At 36.8% G+C, this 19,462-nt stretch overlaps 1 protein-coding gene across 1 annotated transcript in view; it reads left to right on the top strand.

Moving 5' to 3' along the window:
- The window catches only part of SH3TC1 (SH3 domain and tetratricopeptide repeats 1), a 31,655-nt gene extending 12,838 nt beyond the window's left edge, over positions 1-18,817 (top strand). The window contains exons 5-18 of the mRNA XM_050338606.1: positions 801-906; positions 2,599-2,742; positions 3,386-3,563; positions 4,293-4,366; positions 5,221-5,417; positions 6,315-6,441; positions 8,710-8,751; positions 10,321-12,009; positions 12,384-12,564; positions 14,839-14,989; positions 16,409-16,531; positions 16,827-16,977; positions 17,825-18,021; positions 18,252-18,817. Coding sequence (XP_050194563.1) covers positions 801-906; positions 2,599-2,742; positions 3,386-3,563; positions 4,293-4,366; positions 5,221-5,417; positions 6,315-6,441; positions 8,710-8,751; positions 10,321-12,009; positions 12,384-12,564; positions 14,839-14,989; positions 16,409-16,531; positions 16,827-16,977; positions 17,825-18,021; positions 18,252-18,482 — 3,591 coding nt within the window. The 3' untranslated portion in view covers positions 18,483-18,817. The remainder of the gene's footprint in view (positions 1-800; positions 907-2,598; positions 2,743-3,385; positions 3,564-4,292; positions 4,367-5,220; positions 5,418-6,314; positions 6,442-8,709; positions 8,752-10,320; positions 12,010-12,383; positions 12,565-14,838; positions 14,990-16,408; positions 16,532-16,826; positions 16,978-17,824; positions 18,022-18,251) is intronic.
- Positions 18,818-19,462: the final 645 nt, after the last annotated feature.

Raw genomic sequence — 19,462 nt, 5'->3', positions numbered from 1 at the left:
GCACTTCTGAAATTTCCTAAAGTCCATCATTACTGTTTGCAATGATCATTGCTAATCTTTGTTAAAAGTGTAATCTGATGCTATCCTAGCAATGTGTTCGAACCCATATGAATGAGGACAAAAGGATCTTTATGTACTTTGGAAAGAGTAAACTCAGGAATGACTAGTCAGTATTTCTTCTGGAAGTGACTGAAGATATCTGGAATCAGGTTCAAAGTTGAATCAAAGGAGCTTTATTTTCATATGTGTACAGAGCTCTGAGGATGATGTACAGTGGAAGGTTGTAGATCCAAAAAATTCACAGTAGTTCAAGTGACCTAGAGAAATTTTAAATAAAAAAACCCCAAAGCAGCTCCTTTCCATTATTTAATATTAATGATCATGTGTCTGACAAAGGCAGTTCCCAAGGTGTAAATTGGTCTGTGCTAGGAGTGTAATCTTGGAAAGAACTACTAGATTCTTGCCTGGCTTTGACATTCTCTTTTAGAGAACACTGGTCACTATATGTAGACATTTCTGAACTAGACAAACCTTTAATCTCCATGTGGTGAGGGAGCTCTTTATTTCCTCTGTAAATTAACCTCACTGAAACTGTTGGAACAACTGTTAAGCAAAAGTCAGATTAAAACTGAACTCACTCTGTCTTGTAGGTATATATTAAAAAACAAATATCTCATATTGGGAAAATCCTGCATGATTTTTTTATCCTTCTTAAAGCACAACATTTTAGCTATGCATTAGTGAAAAATTGTGCTTGAGTCTAGTATAATTGTAATTAAAGTATTGTTTTTGATTTTTAGGAGCTCTCTGCCAGACTCCTGTCTATTCATAGTGATCAAGATCTAATAGTGGTGACGTTTAAAACTTTTGAGGAAATATGGAAGTTTCTAACCTACCACTCACTGGGTAAAGTTGTTTAACCATACAGCAGTTCAATGTGATTTTTGTATTCATCTGCAGACAATGTCTCATGGGACAGGGCTCTCAGACACATGGTGGGATTTTTGGGGTGGTCCTGTGCAGGGCCAGGAATTGGACTTCTATGATCCCTCTGGGTCGCTTCGAACTCAGGTTCTTCTATGATTCTATGACTGGGAATTTGTTGACCACAATTTTGAGATTATTTTTATTAACTCTCAGTAGCAATAAATTATGTTCCCAACCTGAGTACTAGCAGTGATTGGGCTGCAGAGACTCTCCAGCCTCCAGGAAAACCTGCCTTTGTCTGAAAGCAAATAACAACTATTGGTCCTGTCAGGTGTCTTGCCTAAGTTAGATACTCCAGGGTCAGATCATATCATATGTTTCTAAGCAGTCTATTCCAATCCAGGTGGCTTTGTCCTAAAGTCTAACCTGTGCTGCAATTTAAATGCTTTTGCAGCTTTTTCTGTTTGCTGTAGACATGTTGAGGTTACTCCTTTGCATGCTTCAGTTTTGTTTCTACACCTAAATATGCCTTTTGTAACAATATGAGGCCACTGATTTGAGTTCCACTTTTAATATCCTACAACTTTTCTGACAGAATAGTGGTCCTTTTTGAAGAATAGCATTTTAATCAGACCTTTGCCTCCATTTTGTTCACCTGATCTCTTTTTCATTCTATGTATGGGAAGCTTGTGTGCATTATGATTGAATTTGCCCATCTCCATCAGACAAATTTAAATATTGAATTTTATTTTTAATTTTTTGTTTGCTATTTACTTGCTATTTTATATTTTAAAATGCTCCTTAGAGAACTAGAAACAGGACTGTTACAACCCAATTTTGCAGATACAACACAGGAAAAAAAAGCTGCTTCTTGGGAAAGGCTATGGCTAACAGGGAATTGATTCAGCACCTTCGAAATAGCAGAGTAGCACCTTAACCACTGCCCACCGTTCCTCTCCATATTACCTTTTGCACCAGGATTTGCTAATCTATTAATTTTGGTCCTTTAAGTAGTAATCTACTATCTGTACCATGCTGATTATGATGAGCCAATCCAGATCTTCCTGTAAGTATCATTACTCCCTGTAACATCACTGAAAGCCCCACGTGCTGATGTAAGGAGCCCCACCTTCCAAGATCAAGCACTATCTTCTGATTTATATGACTCTGCTATGCAGCATCATCTCTGTCCCAAAGAAATTTCAGGAATCTGCTACCCAGGCACTGTTTATCCATATGTTGGCATAGCTGAATCAGGCAACAGGAGTTTATAAAGAGATTATTTTTTGACATAGTTTCCAGTCCTCTGTTTGCGATGCTAAGGTGATACCAAGCACCTGGTGCTCAAAGCTTGCTGGTGATTATCTTTCAGACTCCAAGCCTTTCAAAACCATGAGGAACCTTTGTAAGGGGAGGACACAGTCTGCTTTTTCAGCAGTATTAGGCACAGAAACATTTTGCATCTTTTAGGTGTAGTTTGTGAGAGCTGAGCATTAAAAGTAGCTGTAATGCATGTGACAATGGATGTAATTTTACAACTATTATGTAGTAAAATTAGTTATAAGCTGTGCATTAATTAATAATTGAGTAGTCTCTGGCTTCCTCAAAGTTTATCTTTCTGTATAACACTATAAAATGGCAAAGAAAACAAGTCGGATTTTTTTTTCCTAGGTTTTATAAATCATTGCATGGAGAATTTATTCCTCGATCAGTCTTTCTGGCTATATTCTCAAGAGGAGGAAGAAATAGGCATTGAAGTCTGTATAAATGAAAAATCATTAAATTTGATGTGCAGAAGTCTGCTACTACAGGAAGGTAAGTAAGACTGCACATGCTAAGGCTAAATTTAGAGAAGCACCCTTCTTTAAAATCCTCAAATCAACTATTAAGATCTATTGAAAAACTTAATGAAGTTGAAATTTGAATTTCTTCACTCCAAATGCACCAGAAAGAGAAGAGGAAGGAAGAAGCACAGATTATGTTAAGTAGGATCATAAAGGGATTAGAGAAATTCATGTGCAACTGGTCCGTAAATGGATACCAAAAGGATTAGGGGTGGATGTGCGTTCCAACTTGCCTAATATTATTGCAGATTCTGGAGATGTGCAGGAGAGCGATTATGGATAGATGCCAGGCTTGTGTACTTCTCCTAAATAGCATCACCTGTTTTTGCAGTCAGAGAATGATGGGGTAGACAGATTTATTACTGCAACAGGAATATTGAAAATGCTGCAACAGAAGGTTCTACACTTCATTTAAGACCTCAGCTCTGCGGTTTTCTTTTAATGAAAGAAAAAACTAGACAGAAACATGTGAATATCTGACAATTGGAAAGAAAATTCTTGAAAAATCTGACTTTCTAATTTAATATTACTGATGCTCTTCAAGCAAGTTTTAAGGCTTGCATGACATGAAAACATTACATAAAATGACATTAGCTCCACCACTTTTGTTTTAGGATCATTTTTTGTTTTATGTCCTGACAATCTGATAAGGAAGATAATGGCTACAGACAATGAAATAAAAGCGTATTTTGAGACTGGGGATGTCACTGAAGATGTAACAGGTGGATCTGTGGATAGCAATGCATCTGTGTTGCCTAAGGCTTCTCTGGAGCCACTGAACCCTTTCCATCAGTAGGTACCTGACTCTACCTATTTCATATGCATCTCATATATGCATGTGCCTGCTTAGACAGAGATGTCTTTAAAGGGTAGCTTGTTTTGGAACACCCTTCTTCATTAACACCGAGAAAAAAATGCTCTAGCTGCTTTCATACCACACAACTAAAATTAATCCAGCTGCCTGCAGAGCTGCATTTAGAGATGGTTTGCTATCTTGTGAGTTGGATATTGCTTTTTTTCCTTCCTCTGATAAAAAAATCCATTAACATTTTTATAGTAATGGAAAGTGAAAATTTTCAATTTTCAGGATACTTGGAAATGTGGATATTAATAAGCTAGCAGTGTTTTTACTCAACATTGACAGGATCTACTCACCTCCTATAATGGAGTTTCTCAAGTTCAGTTCAAGCCCAGAACCAAGATGACATCAAAGGACTCACTTTAGAAATCACCAGAAAACCATTAGTTCTTCGTGCTCTTAGTACTTAAAACTGGGATGACCTGGGGCAGGGAGAAATAGCGAGACTTTCTCAGTTTGGTTTGTTTGCCTAAAGTAAGAGGACTTTTACTTCTTAGACTAATCAAAATATAACTGTCTGAAGTGTATGGGCTGTGCTGAAATTGAAAACTAATTGTGGGAGGGATGCATTGGTTTCCAAATGGATTTAAAATATCAATGTTATTGTCACAGCATTCAGTGAAGTTCTAAGCACTAACTTCAATTTATTTTACTACTTTCAGGTGGTTTCTTAAAGGGTATTCTAATCCTATTGATTTTTCATGTAAAACTGAATCTAAATCCATCAGAGAAGTTGGTAAGAAACTCTATTACAACATCAACGTTAAAATAAAACCCCAAACATATTCTATGCTTTTGCTAGGACAGACACTAAAGGGTTCAATGACTTTTTTTTCATTTTATTAGGATGGGATTTATTAGCTTTCAAAATTATATTACAGTAAAATTAGTGTGAGAGTAAATCTCTGCCTAATTTGAGTTAAACTGTAAAGGCTTATCTGTCCCCTTTTTCCTCCTAAATACTGTATTAAGAAGATGCACAAAGTAGTAGAGTAATTGAGTTGAGGATGCCTCTTTAGCTTTGACAATCTTTAATATTAGAAAATGCTCCAATGTAATTATTGTGGATCTTTTGTACATGTATTGTTTTATCTAATAGTGCCAGGGAAAGAAAACATAGAGATGGTCTGAGGCTAAAGAGCAAAAATTACTTATTTTCTACCACTCATCTCAGTTTTAATAATGTATTTACTGCTATATCATTGCATATTTATCCAATAGGGATTGTTTTAGTTTGGTTCAAATGTTTTGCTCTGGCCTAAGTTCAAAGTCCTTTGTAAGAGAAAATAAGGACTTAAACCATTTTTTTTCTACTTTGTGATGGAATTTGCTAGAATTTTAAAAACATTTTAGACTTTGTTTTCTAAAGGCTGAAAAATGAGGATTTTCTGAAGCTGTTTACAATTTTAATCACTCAAACAAAACTGAGGTTTGGATGCTTTAAATCTTGCAAGAGCGGATATGCAACTCATGAGTTCCAGGAATGTGTCTTGCTAAATATAGTCTTGTGCTGAGTTGCTGTTTTATTAAGTGCATTTCTATTGTTAAGTAACTTTATCTGCAAATATTATTTATCTGCCTATTACACAGCAATGGGATCTTGTCTAGCTGTGATGAATTATGCAAGTGTTGTGTCAGAAGAGCTGAGTTTCCAGGAGGGGGACAAAATTGAGATCCTTGGCTACTTCATTGAATGCATGGAATGGTTTCTTGGAAGACATGTGTTTACTGGCCAAATAGGTTTTGTAAAGACAAGTCATGTGAAACTCGACTTATCTAGCAATAAATGAGTGATATGTATTTATCTTACAAACAAAAAGGGACTTAGTCGCTTAAGCTCTAAAACAGTGAATGGTAAATCCAGGTTGTTTGGGGTGGTTTTTTTAGTATCAAATTTTTGTTTTAATGAGAATTGCTGTAGCATGTATCAGTCAAAACAAATGCAAAGAAATTGGAATATGAAGTCTGTTTAAATGTTCAAAAATATCAGTTTGTATCTGAGCTTCTTACTGGGAAAAGAAGCTGTTGGAGTTGTTATATTGTTCCGTTTCTCTTCTTTGGATCACAAGATCCAAGAAGCTTTACTCTTGTGGAAGGTTCCATTTTTGCAAGTCTCTGAAGGTCTATGTTAAAGCATCTGAGTTCTGGCTTTGCTTGTACCCTCAGTTACAGGCCTTAACTTGCTTCTATGGGAACTTTAGAAATAGTTGCTAATAATACAGACTGAAACCTCTAAGAAATGTGTATGCCAGCATGCACTGGCACTGTGCAATTAGGCTGCTCTTACTAGTATGCCTGAACTGTTTGAATGCTGAAACAAGGAGTTCTAAAGTATTGTTTACACACCCATTTGATACGTAACTCTAAGGTTTATATTAGAAAATCAATACTATAATGTCCTTAAAGACTTGCCCTTCTAATAAATACTCTCAAAAATGCTGTACCATGACACTGACATAAAGCTTAGTCTGATATGGCAGAAACTGCTAGCTGCAAGTGTAGCTACTATCAGTTTATATTCATATTTGTAAATGTGACTAAAACTAATTTTGAACACAGCACAACCTATAATGTAAAGATTGTATTAGTTTCTCTAGCAAGTTACAATGTGACTGATGTGCAGTGAGCTCCTTGAGCCAACTCTGCTTTCAAGTACCTTCAAAGTTATTCCTTTCCTCGTTAGACCACAAGATCTGGATTTTCTTGAAGCAGAAGAGCTATCTTTTTTTTCAAAAGAAAAAAAATTGGAAGAAGTAATACATTTGTTGAAACAAACCTCCATCACAGATGTTTGCTCTGTGTACAGAATAGGTAAGTATGAGTTTTACTGCTTTTTACTGCACAAAATATATTTACAGTTTCTATATCCCTGTTATAACTGGGTTTGGTGGTTTTTGTTGTTGTTGTGGTTTGCTTTTTCTTTTTTTTTTTTTTTTATTTGGTTTGTTTTTAGTTTCAGTGAGATTCCAGCCTCTATACCTACTTTGAAATATCTTGGTATTCAGTTGGGTTTTAGATGTGGCATGTATAAAAAAATCCTTTATATCATCTTTGCTACTTTACTGCTGTTGCAAGACTTTTCCCAGAAGTGCATTTACAAATCTTCTTTTGTCTTTTTTCTTTTTTTTTTTTTTGAATGAATTTAAAATGCAGGCTTTTAAAAACTCTATTGTCAAGCTGAACAGATCCCCAAGCTTTTACATGTCTGCATTATGAATTATAATTTCACATGGCTGCATTATGAAAGACAGTATGTTCACCCAAATACTGCTGGCTTTTCATTCATCTTGGGAAAGGTGGCACAATGATTACTGACAGCTAATGCAAACATATGCTTCTTCATGCTTGATTTAACTTTCAAAGGCATGGAAAAACAGCAAAATCTAGCCATATAAACATAATCTCTGATACAGATGTTATTTCTCTATGTGCTCAGGCTTTCCATAAACCGTCAGGGGTAACTGGGGTTTCGCCTTTGTAGACTTACTGTAAGGTAGGGTAATGTAATTGTCTTGCTAAACTGAACAGAGGCAGCAATTTCTTATTCCTCCACAGGCTACTGGTGATGCATATGCTTGTCAGATATCTAATAAAGTTTTATCTCCATTAGTGCTATCCCAAGAGACAGGCCTGTAGGCTCCAGTTTGAAAGCAGCCGGTGTGTATGTTTGACTTGGGTGCCTTCATTTAATTCTGTGTCTGTGTGTGAACAATAACTGTGTGTGAACAATTCAGTCTCTGTGTGTGAACAATAACTAAGACATGTCAGGCCTGAGCTGCAAAATGCAACTCATGTCAATGTGCAAAATAGCTCCACAGCTCATCTTCCTCCACCTGCTCAAGTGAAAAGCCTGGAAACAAAAGCTCAGACCTCTTCAGTATTGAAACAACGTCATGGGCTTAGTAGACATACAGATATTTTTGCCTGTTGCACATTTTTCACCACATGTCATCTTCTCCCTAACCTTAAGTGCTGACTTCTTTTCACACCTTCCCCATCCCACAATTGATCAACATAACTCAACTTATCCAGAGCAAACATTTTCAATATTCACTTGATGTTTTGTTGCATGATCTGAATAAGTGGGTTTTTCATTCCTTACATCTAAATCAATGTACTGAGAAGTGTTTATTTATGTGCACTTCCCTGATTAGATATTCAGAGCATTAAGTTACAATTACTGTAAACATCTGTGGCATTCATCCCTAAAGTCAGGAAAGCATTTAAAGAAAGGAGATCCAGAAGTAAACAGTCAGTGAGAGTTCATTCTTAAAGGCCAGTAAAGTAGCTTTGCATCAGCTTAAACAGAGCTTGAATAGGTCTGAGTCTCTGTGATTTCTTTTTTTTTAATATATCCTTCAGCACCACTTCTATTGCATCTAGTGTATGAAAGACAGTTAATGTAATCCTGAAATGCAGCATGACAAATGAAATGCCTTGAGAAATATCTGCTACACAAAAATAGTAATTCTTAAATGCTCTACAGATGTGCTGTAGAAAAAATTTAAAGCCAGACCCATAGTAATAATATCTACAGAATTAAAAAATACATCTTTTGAAATAGAGTGATTTTTCACCTGCATGCTATTGGAATGGTCACAAAAGTATGACACTCTAATCAACACAAACAACCCTAAATAATTTCCTCTCCCTCCACTGCCCTGGGAATGACACTAAAAATATTAGTGGCTCCTTGTTACCCCATTTTACAAGTGGGTTGCAGAGAATGGTCATATCTTTGCTGCCCAGATATATTTTAAGGCAACAAAAATGCATCCCTCAGGCAGGACAGCTTGGCTTTAATTCTGAGATATGCAATTTTCTCCCTGCTTTACTGAGCAGAGGTAGGTGCATGATGATAACCGTGCAGAAGCAGTGAATTGTGTCAGCAGGAGGGTAAGTTCCTGGTGTCTATTAGCTGTGGGTCTGACTTAAAAATGTCTTCTCTTTTAAATTTCCAGGACACATCAAATTCTCCTGACATAAAGAACTATCAACTCAAAAATAGTCTATTTTAGGAGATTTAAAACTGAAAGAACAAAGATACCATAGCTAACATGAGTGTTTTCTTTCTTACAGATGAATTAGAAGAACCAGAATTTCAGAAAGCTCATGAACATGGTAATAATTCATATGCATAAAATTTTTATATAAAATTACTGTGACTTCTGATATTTTTGGTATATTTACTAGCTTTTCTTTTTCTAACGTCTCTTCAAATTTTAATTTTCTTTTCTCATTGTTTGCTTTCTGAGGTTTTGCTGTAACCCCTTCTCACTAGGTTTTGCTATACAACATTGTGGGTTTTCACTGATATCAGATGTCTTTCTTGGAATTTTTTATCCAATTGCAAACTGTCTGACTTATTTTTACTGCTGTGACTCACATATGCACCACCTCTCAGCTTCTCCACACTGTTTATCAGGGCAAAATATTGTTTATAGGACACCTGGCAAGTTCTGATTTGAATTCCAGCAGGTTTTTCATCTGCTAGAAAACTTCACCCCATAAATAGATTTCCCAAAGAAGATATTTTGATGAAGATACAGAATTATTTCCCTTTTGCATTTTGTTGGCAAGCTGCCACTATAATTATTGTACTATTTCTCTAAACACCAATTTTTATATTTGATTCTGCTGTAAGTTTCAGAAATGAGATTCTAAGGTAATTAAGCTCTAAATCTGCAACTTCAATAAGCTCCTGTTCATCTGCAGCTGTAAGCTGTAAGGACTGACTGACTGCAAATTACATCCCTAATCCCTGCCCTATTAACTGGACTGGATAACAGTGGGCAGACTAAGAATGATGACAGAAATATCTGTCTTCGTTATATTTGTAAGAAATTCAGCAATGTTGTTACTAGGAGAACTTAGATCAATGACAACATTAGTCACCACAAATTTGAGAAAGAGAATCAGGGCTGGTATTTGACTGAAAGAAGAAATCCTATTAAACATTGTATAGGCCTGGGTGGCCACACCTGGGCAGGAGAACAGAACCTTTGCAGGCACACCCACAGCAGCCATCTGAGACTTCAACAACACAGATATCACAGTCTTACTCCCTGCCTCGGCTAACCTGCCTTGGCATGCTCTCAGGCCATACACTTACTCAATTTGCATGCTTGAATTCACATTTCCCTTACACCTTAAATCCAACCTGTATCCATACCCTGACCTTGGGTCCTTTATCTGGCCTCCAGTTCAGACCTTGGGTCTTTCTAGATTCTTGTATTCTCCTGCTTACTAGCTAGACTGAATTGTAATTCATTGGCAGATCTCTCTTGCTCACATACATGTGGAGAGAGCAGACAATATACCGAGTGTATTTTTTGAGTGTACACAGGCACAAAGCAGTTTGAATTAATGCTGAACTTCAGTTGGATTAGTGTTGGATCAGGCACAGGGTCTGGCTAGACAAGTATATGCATCACTGATGTGCTTACATGCAGCAAGTCCTGTTGATTTCCACTTCTCCAGTCTCCCACATTTGTTCCTCCCTGATCCTTCTTGGTACCTCTTTTTACATCTTTTTTTGTCTCTTAGCCATACTGTTGGGAAAGCACAGTATGTTTACATAATGTTTTCCTAAAAGCATCTTCTACTGAGAAATGTTTTAGTTGGCCTATGAAAGGTCTTTGTGTGCATGCATACAGGAGTTGTGATCTGTACCTTATTTTTAAATTTCAGAAATTCCATGCTCACATTCTAGTACAGGATCCATTAGCAAGAATGGCAAGATAGAAGAATTGCTGAAGAACTTCAAGAATTTGGAGGTCACTAAGGCAGGAGAGCCAGCTACAGAAGGAAAGGAATCTGCCAGCTCTTCAAAGACTGAAATCTTTCCTCCACCTGAAGGACCTCGCTTCCACATATATCAAGATGATGTCCAAGCATTTGACATCCCTGACTCACTGCTACTCTTCCTTAATAGGAAAGAGTATGAGGGCAACTTCAAAAGCCTGTATGATTTCTCTTATTCGTTTACCAATACCATATTTTATGGATTTTCAGAAGAAGAAGAACTGGTTAGTTTTTTAAGATTAGCAAGAGAAGCAGCAAAGAAAGCAGGTATGCCCTGGGCACTAGCAAGGCTATGCTTTCTCTTAGGCAGGCTTAGTGTTAAAAAGCTGAAGTTTTCCCAAGCTCGGGTGTATTTTGAGGAAGCATGGAGAGCAGTAGCTGGAGGGTTTAATGATTTGTACTTCGTGATTGCTCTTTATACAAATCTATCAGTCATCTACTTGACACAGAAGAACAAAGAGAAGTGTGCTCAAGTTTTTGACAAGGCTACATCTCTTCTCATGGGAATTCCCAACTACATTTGCAGTGCTGACCTGGAGTCAGACATACTGAAGTATGCTCTGAAGAGGACAGTTTTGAGCCAGAACAAACATGCAGAGGCAAGGGCATGCTTTCTACTGGCAAAACATTACAGCACACGCAAACAACACGACGAGGCGCTGCCATTCTTGGAAAGGTTTCAACTCTTGCTCAATGACCTGGGTTTACAAAACAACTTATCCAACAACTGTTATTTCAAACTAGCAGAGTCCTACAGTGAAAAGTGTTTGCCACACATTGTATTAAGTTGCATAAAGGTTGCCTCCCCCCAGAGCTCCAGTACTTTAGTGGAGTCCCTGAAAAGGATTGATTTAGTCATCAAAAATGCTCCCAAACTCTATGGCCTGAGGAAACTCAGACAAATATTCCCATCCCAAATTGCACCTTACCTCATTCAAGCACTTTCGTCTGTGTTTACTGATGAGCAGCAAGGACTGTGCAGCACCATCTATCTTCACTTAGCAAAGCTGTACAGCCACCACAAACGGTATGGAAAAGCCATTGCTTACATGATGAAAGCATTGGACTCCAATGTTTCTGCTAAGCCAGAGGAAACTATTAACTATTTGGTTTCACTTGCTTGGTTATACATTCTTTACAAGCAATATGATGTGGCTTTAGCCATTTTAAATACTATTATAGGCTCTTCATGGAGCAGTCCTCAACAACTAGGCATCGCTTATAATATGCTTGCTATTGCTTTGAAAAGGACAAACCGTACAAAAGAAGCTGCAGAGAGCTACTACAAAGCACTGCGTCTTTCAGAAGAGGCTGAGATGACCCACAACCAAGCTATAGCCCTGGCTAATTTTGGGGCACTCTGCCTGCATGCAGCAGCCAGCAAGCTTGCAGAACATTATTTTATCAGGGCAGTTAAGCTATTCTCCAAGCTTCCAAGTACGGACTGCGGTCAAGACTTCATCCAAGTCCTCCTTCAGCTGGGGTGTTACTATGTTGGTGGAACTCAAAGGGAAAAAGCAAGGTTTTACTATGAATGGGCTTTTTTAGTGGCAATGGAGATAAGTCATCTGGAGAGTAAGTATATCTTTTTTTCTCTCAAGTTACAAAATGTACCCTGTTTGGGAATTTTTTGTTATTTAGGCATGTTAGAGCTGTATTTAGAAGACACATCTTATTTTTTTTTAATTCTTGCTACCATGATTAAGGAGCTTATGCAGGTAAGGTGACTGTGTTACTATTTTATTTTGGAGATGAAATTTGAAGTAACCTGTAGCCTTTGTTAACTCTGGGGGTGAAGGAAATGGCAGCGAGATCTTCTTGTTATGACTTATGTTTCTCATTGACTGTGCTGTGATTTGTGAAATGGTGAGAAATAATAATTTTAAAACTAATTTAAATTTCATTTTAAAATAGAGATTCACTTTAGTATTTCCAATCTATTCTCCTAGGTCAACTGCAAGCGATTAAACTGCTGTGTCAGTTTTACAGTACAGTTGTTCCCAATGAGGCTCAGTGTGTCATCTACAATGAATATCAACTATCTTTAGCTAGAAAGATGTCCAACAAAGTTCTGGAGGGACAAATTTTGGAAACCATTAGTCAGCTCTATTTGTCTTTAGGAACAGAAAGGTAAGACATTCTAAATGACTTTTCATTCTGATTTTAACTTTTCTGTCATGGATCTCAATTTGTGCAAAAGCTGAATATGACCATTTTTTTTTTTTTCTCTCTGCTTTGCTAATACACTTTATCAGAATTGAAGGGTCTGGTGCTAGTGGACATTTCTCTTGTTTCTTTTTGAGTAACTACAATCTCTCAAGGGAGAAAAGATGTTCAGCAGGAATTAGCAGTTCTTGAAGAACCATTTATTTTTAAAATCTATATAAACACACTTTAAACATTATTATGCAACTCTTGACAAGTGCTATATCAGGTGACTTGTTTGCAATGATCCTTGCAAGACTTTTTTTTTTTTAAACCCACCAAATTATGTATTCTGAACAGGTCAGGCATTGAATTGTCACAATGTAAGTGTTTCTCTTTGAGGAAAGGCTTTTTTCAAAACGTGTATAAGTATGAAGCCTATGTGCAAAACTGTATAGTTTTAGTCTCCAGCAATTTCTATATTGCTTTTATTTTCAGAATACAATTGTTTTTGCTTTCCACTATTGAAAAAACAGATTGCACAAGTTAAATCATAGTAACTAACAGGTGCCGGAGAAACTTACAGGTTTCTCTAACAATGTTTAAAGTACTTCTTAAGGCTACTTTGATTTTTTTTTTTTTTTTTTACTGTACTTCAGGGAGTCACTTTGGATTTAGGTATTTTCAAGAATGCCTCAGTAAGGATAGAAAAAATATTCTCAGTTGTGGAAAGAGAACAGATGCCTATTGTAGCTTTAAGTGGCTGCAGTTCAAGCATCTAACTTTGCTAGTAGGTCACCAAATTTATTTTGCTTTGTTCATTGCTTTTTAATGAACTAGTTGGTGACCATCCTTTGGAAAGACTGAAGAGAAAGGGGTTGGTTAAGATTTCAAGCTATCTGGAATTTGCAGAATGATTTTACTAGCTGGAGAAGCTGCTGCTTTGGGTGCTTGTAATATACAGAACTTAAGTTTCCTAGGAGCCTGGCTCCCAGATGTTGACTATTTAACCTTAGCAGGCTACCAGAAAATAACACATACTCAATGTGTATTAGAGCACAGTATCACAGTATTCTTTGAGTTAACAGCCCTGAGTAACAAGCATATGTGTTTGTGATGAAGTCACAAAAAACTACCATGTCCATGCCAGTGGACCAGCCTGACATGTCCCAGCTGCTGTGCTGGGTTATGGATTGGCAGAAGCTTCTATTTGCTGTAAGAGCAAAGACTGATGGAGGGCTGGAAGTAGCATTCAATAACTGGGCAGAGTTGGACTGCTTCAACTACCTTGCCTTTCCTCTTGTTAGCAGAGAAGACTGAAATGATAGGCTTGTTCAGTGAATCTTCCTCTCATGATTATAAAATGAGTGACTGGTCTGTTAAATTTCTGTAAGAATCACAAAATGGTAAAACCAATTTTTTTTGCTCAGATGAGATGAGATATCTTGCTGAGATATAACTAAAATCTTGATAGTATGAAGTACTAGGGAGGGTATTACTCTAAGACTTGTTTTGGTTCTCTTTGGAGCTCTAAGTATACTGTTCTAAAGATGCACTCTGTAAGGGTTCACTGTAACTATGCAGGTCATGTTATATTTTAATTTGTTTGTGCCTTGTGCATGGAAGGAAATGCAACAGGTCAAGGTGATAGGAATATAGCACAAGATAGATTTAATGAGTCTGGAGTTTCTATGTCTGGTATAGAAAATTGTAAAGTCAATAAATCTGATATGTCTTTCCTTACACTTAAGGAAAATTGCACTGTCTAATGATCTGTTAATTAAGGTGCTTCTAGAATTGATCATATCGTGTCCCATTCTCATCTACCCTACCATCCCCCTCCCACTTTTCCCTGTTTTTTTCTACAATTGCTGATTAGTCTGAATTGTGCTTAAGTCAGATGTCCTAGGTGACTTAAAAAAAAGATGACAGATGCAATTTCTTCCTGAAGTTTTTAGGAAAAATCCATTAATGATAGAAGAGTTAAAGAAGAGGAAAGATTTTTCCACCTCTCAGTTTGAGGTAGAGAAAGGACACATCTAAACTATCTAACAGAAACATAGATGGAACAAAAAAAGGAAGAGGAAAAAGGCTGAACTCTCTAGTTACTAGTGTAATATAGCTGAGAAATTATAACTGTGCACTAAGTAGGGGAAACATGTTGCCTTTTATATTAGCATAAAACTTTTCTCACTATGAAGAAAACCACTTGCAATTCTGAAGAAACCCTTCAGTGATTAGCAGTTCTCCCTGTTTCAGGGCCTACAGGTCAGCTCTGGAATATACCAAAAGAAGCCTTGGAATATTTATAGATCTCCAGAAAAAAGAGAAAGAGGCATATGCTTGGCTACGGGCAGGAAAGATATATTATGTACTGAGGCAGAATGAGCTTGTGGATCTTTATATTCAGGTATGTTGTCAACGTGGTACAGGTGGCATGGTAAAGGTAAGTAATTTAACACACTGATCCCAGAGATTCTACTAATGGGTGTTCTGAACATATAGTGATGCTATTTATGTAATGCTCAACAGCATTTTCCATTGGTGCTTCATTTTAATCTGTTTCTTGACTCTGGAAAGATTCTGGGCAGTGACCTTTCTTAGTTCCTGCTCTGCTGTAAAAATACTTTTCTCCCATTGTAAAGGAGAGTGCTGCCTTATACTGCAGAATCTATACAGGGCTTGAGTCTTGACTGGTGTATGAGTGGTAGCAAAATGTGATCTTAAAATAACCAGATGCCTGTTGTTAAGATATTTAGAAAAAAAATCTACAACATATGAAGGCATAGGAAAAAATTTCATATTTAAAATGTACTGAGACACAATATGTGGTGCCACTGAAATGAGTTTTTCATCAATTAGGTTACATTTTTGAATACTTACAGGAAAAACTGAATGCGTATGTTTACAAGAAGGACCTGTTCTACACAGCTGTTATTTCTTCAGCCCCCAAGTCAGTCAACTTGTGGTACAAAAGCCAGATCAGCATATGGGATAATTTTTTCTGCCTTGTTTTCTCCAAAAGGAGGAGTGTGTCAGGCACATGCATGTGTATTTCATACTGTACATGTATGGAACATGGAATTTAAAGCAGAGTGTTTTCCATGAGGAAAGTCTCAAAGCAGGTATCTGCCCACTAAAAACTTGACCACTGATGCCAGTAATCTGTGCAAATCATCAGATCTTAACTTGCCTGTAAAACACAGACTCTACAATGGGATGCAACAGAGTCCTTAGGTGCCTGAAGTCAAAACAGGTGGAAAAGAACGGATGCCTTTGTGCTTAAGTAGAGAGAATGTACTTCTTCATTACTATTTATCCTATCAATAACTGAGTATCCTGGTATTCTTGCTTTGGGGAAGATGCCTGCTGCCTTTCATTAGGCATGTGTTTATCCAGGAGAACAGGATAGTGGATCTGCATTTATTTACAGGACTCACTTTACAGGCTTGTAAGTTTGCAGTTAACAATATATAACTTAAAATTGAAACTTATTTCTATGATATGTTTGATCTATTTCAAATTTAGTATGTCACAGCTCTCAAATACACTGGTGATTTTAGAGTGCCATGTGCTGACAGAGGTAGCAGGATAGTATTGCCATAAAAAGGGAAAAGCAGGCTTTGTTTCTTCTTCAGTAGCTGTTGCTGGCTTGCTCAAAAACTGGATATCAAGAAAGAGCATGTTCTCACCAAATATAGCCTTTCCTATCATTATAAGAGAAGTCCTAGAGATCCTTTATTTCCAATTGCTCATACTTATGTTCTACCATGAAGTAACCAAGATCTATTTTCTTCCTTTCCTTCCCCATTCCTTGATCTCATTTCAGGTTGCTCAGGATGCTGCTCTTTGCACAGCAGATCCAAATTTGGGAATGGAATTGTTTGAAGCTGCTGGAGACATATTTTTCAATGGTACCTGGGAAAAGGACAAAGCAGTGACTTTCTACAGGGTTTGTGCAGTTTTTCTACTGCATCGATAGCTATGTACCTCCCCTCATAGGAGGTATTCTACAAATGCTGAACCAAAAGCTGATCCTCTCAGCAAAGAGTTTATAAGCTATTGCAGCTGAGTACTTTGTCATGGTGGTAGTAGGTATTTACTGTTTCAACTTCTCTTCTGGTTTCAAGTTATGTTATAAGCAAAGAGCAAAGTGAAATCAAAATTACTTGATTTGATGTAAATGAGAACCTGTCACTGCACATCTTGGGCTCCAGCCATACATAAGATGCTGTTATGTGTTTCAGGACAGGGCTCTTCCACTTGCTGTTCAGACTGGCAACAAAACCACTGAACTCAGATTATGCAATAAACTGGTGGAATTGTTGATGAATCTGAAGGCTTATGAGGAAAGTCTGGAATATGCAAAAGCAGCTCTTATGCTCAGTGTAAATTTAGGTAAGACCAATTTCTATTATAGGTGAATACGAATGATAGCTCTAAAAATACAGCAGAACTCTAAAGCTCTATTCTCTTTAATTCATCGCATTTCTTGCCAAGATTTCATAACAATACTATAATTGCTATTTTTTGTCTCTGAGCAAGAATGAGCAACTTTACTGCTGCCTCTTCTAGCTCTACGTTCATAATGGAAAACCTTTGATAGAGCGTAGAATTAAACCTGGGATTTCAAGGCCAAACTAAGTGTGCTTCTAACAACTAAGATGGAATGCTGATGAATAATATTGTCCCAAGAGGTTTTTGAGTGTCATGTGCTTTCATAGCTCATATGCTCATAGCCCTGGTGGTAAACCAACATAGGATGAAGTAATCAAAAATGATAGGGCTAGTTAGAAAATTACTGTTTAAGCTTGGGAGCTTTTCAACTGATTAAGAACCCTCTCAACCCTCTTTACAAGCACAGACAGGTGATTTTGGTCTGTCTGAAAATCATCTTTTTGTCTTTCATCCTGATAGTTTTTCCCTCCTTCATTCCTTTCATAATAATCTATTTGTATTCTATGTAAGTATGCACAGGGTGTGTATATATACATAAGATATTAATATAACTATTTCTTAAAATCCTGGACACTGTCAAATCCTACAGCAGGAAATTCAGAAATGTAATGAGATTTTTCTTAAAGAGCAGGATTTCACCATGTATCTCTTAAGCAAAGTAATTTTATGCAATAAAGGCTCATCAACTTCAATATAGAAATTTTAAAAAAATAGTGTAGACATATTATGATTTGAGACTGATTATTTATCTCTTTGGTTTTACCTTAACCATATGTTATCTCATTAGGAAATCAGCTAAATGAACGAATAGCTTACCATCGTCTGGCTGCCATCCATCACCATTTGGGTCACTGTGAACTAGCTGAACACTTCTATTTAAAGGCCTTGTCCCTCTGTTCCTCTCCTCTGGAGTTTGAGGAGGAAACACTGTATTATGTCAAGGTGTACTTGATCTTAGGAGATATTATATTCTATGACCTTAAGGTAAGAAATTCTGATAACTGCTGCAGAAAATCGTTACTGATTAGTGTTTCATGGAATCAGGTTTTGCCATGTTCTGGTTTTGTGCGTTTGGAATGTAAACAATAAAGCAGAAAAACCTACTGAAGTTTAGAATCTATATTACTTTTGTTAGATACCTACAAACCTGAGCTCGGCAGCTGTCTTACAGTAGTTGTACTGCAGAGGTACTATCTTTGTGTCTCTTATTTCAGGATCCCTTTGATGCAGCAGGCTATTACCATTTGGCACTTGCTGCTGCCATGGATCTTGGCAATAAAAAAGCTCAGCTGAAGATTTACACCAGACTTGCAGTAATCTACCATAACTTCCTTGTGGATCGGGAAATGTCTCTCTTCTTCTACCAAAAGGCAAGAACCTTTGCAACAGAGCTGAACGTTAGGAGAATAAATCTAGCTCCTGAACAGTGTTACAAGAGACCGTAAGCATCTTTGGAAAATTTAGTCTAACTGCTACAGAAGTACCTAAAGAAATACAGCACTGGTTCTGTGGGAGGATGCATTCAATGTTTCATTATGCATGTGCTGTAAGCATCCCAGACCATATTACTAGTTCATATGACAGTGATTTACATTTCATTGTCTTTAAGATATACAGTCTTGTACCTGTTTAAGGATCAGTCTGTGAACTAAAACCAAAACCTAACAGGTTTTTTTGTTTGTTTTTTTTAAAAACTACAGTCTTCTTTGCTATATGTTTCTGCCTTGCTGGATGCTGGAAAAAGATTATATGCAATGAAAAATATTTAATAAAATGTTGTAGAGGAAAAAAACACTGCACGAATTGTGGCTTTCTTTCCATGATCCAGCTCTATTACTTTTTTTTCACATCAAGTAAATACATTTGCACAAGCATGTGAGGTGGGGTTCAGAGTTCTCTTGGTCCAGTTCTCCTCATTTGAACATGACATTACCCCTCATTTTCTGTCAAATTCATCTACTACAGTACTAATTAAGCTTTTTCTTCTAATTCCAAAAAACATGTTGTATGAACAACATTATGTACATGTTGTAATAACTACATAAATTTCCTGGTTTCCAGAACTGAAAGTTTTAGTATTATGTGAGTTTTTGTGGATTTCAGTTGTCATATGTTTGGTCTTTTTCCCTACTTTCAAAAACTTGTTTTTTTGGTTTTTATAAACAGACTCTTTTCAGAACTGTCAGTATTGCCTACAATGACTTATTACAGCATTTCCTACTGTTACATATAGCTAAATTTTGTTCAGAAAAATGTATTACTTCAGTTGCAAAAAAATCTTGATTGTTAGTTTTGATAGTTCTAAATCTTTGTGCTTCAAAACATTTTGATACTAAAGCTATGGTAAAAATAACATACTAGATCAGGCTGCATATTTTGAAATGGAATGTAAGTGTCTTAAAGTATGGTAATATTACAATTAAAT

The sequence above is a fragment of the Myiozetetes cayanensis genome, unplaced genomic scaffold (assembly GCF_022539395.1).
Source record: "Myiozetetes cayanensis isolate MyiCay16 unplaced genomic scaffold, myiCay2020 scf7, whole genome shotgun sequence".
Classification (NCBI taxonomy): Eukaryota; Metazoa; Chordata; class Aves; order Passeriformes; family Tyrannidae; genus Myiozetetes; species Myiozetetes cayanensis.
Note: the sequence above shows the minus strand (reverse complement) of the source record. Positions and strands in the feature narration are given on the sequence as shown.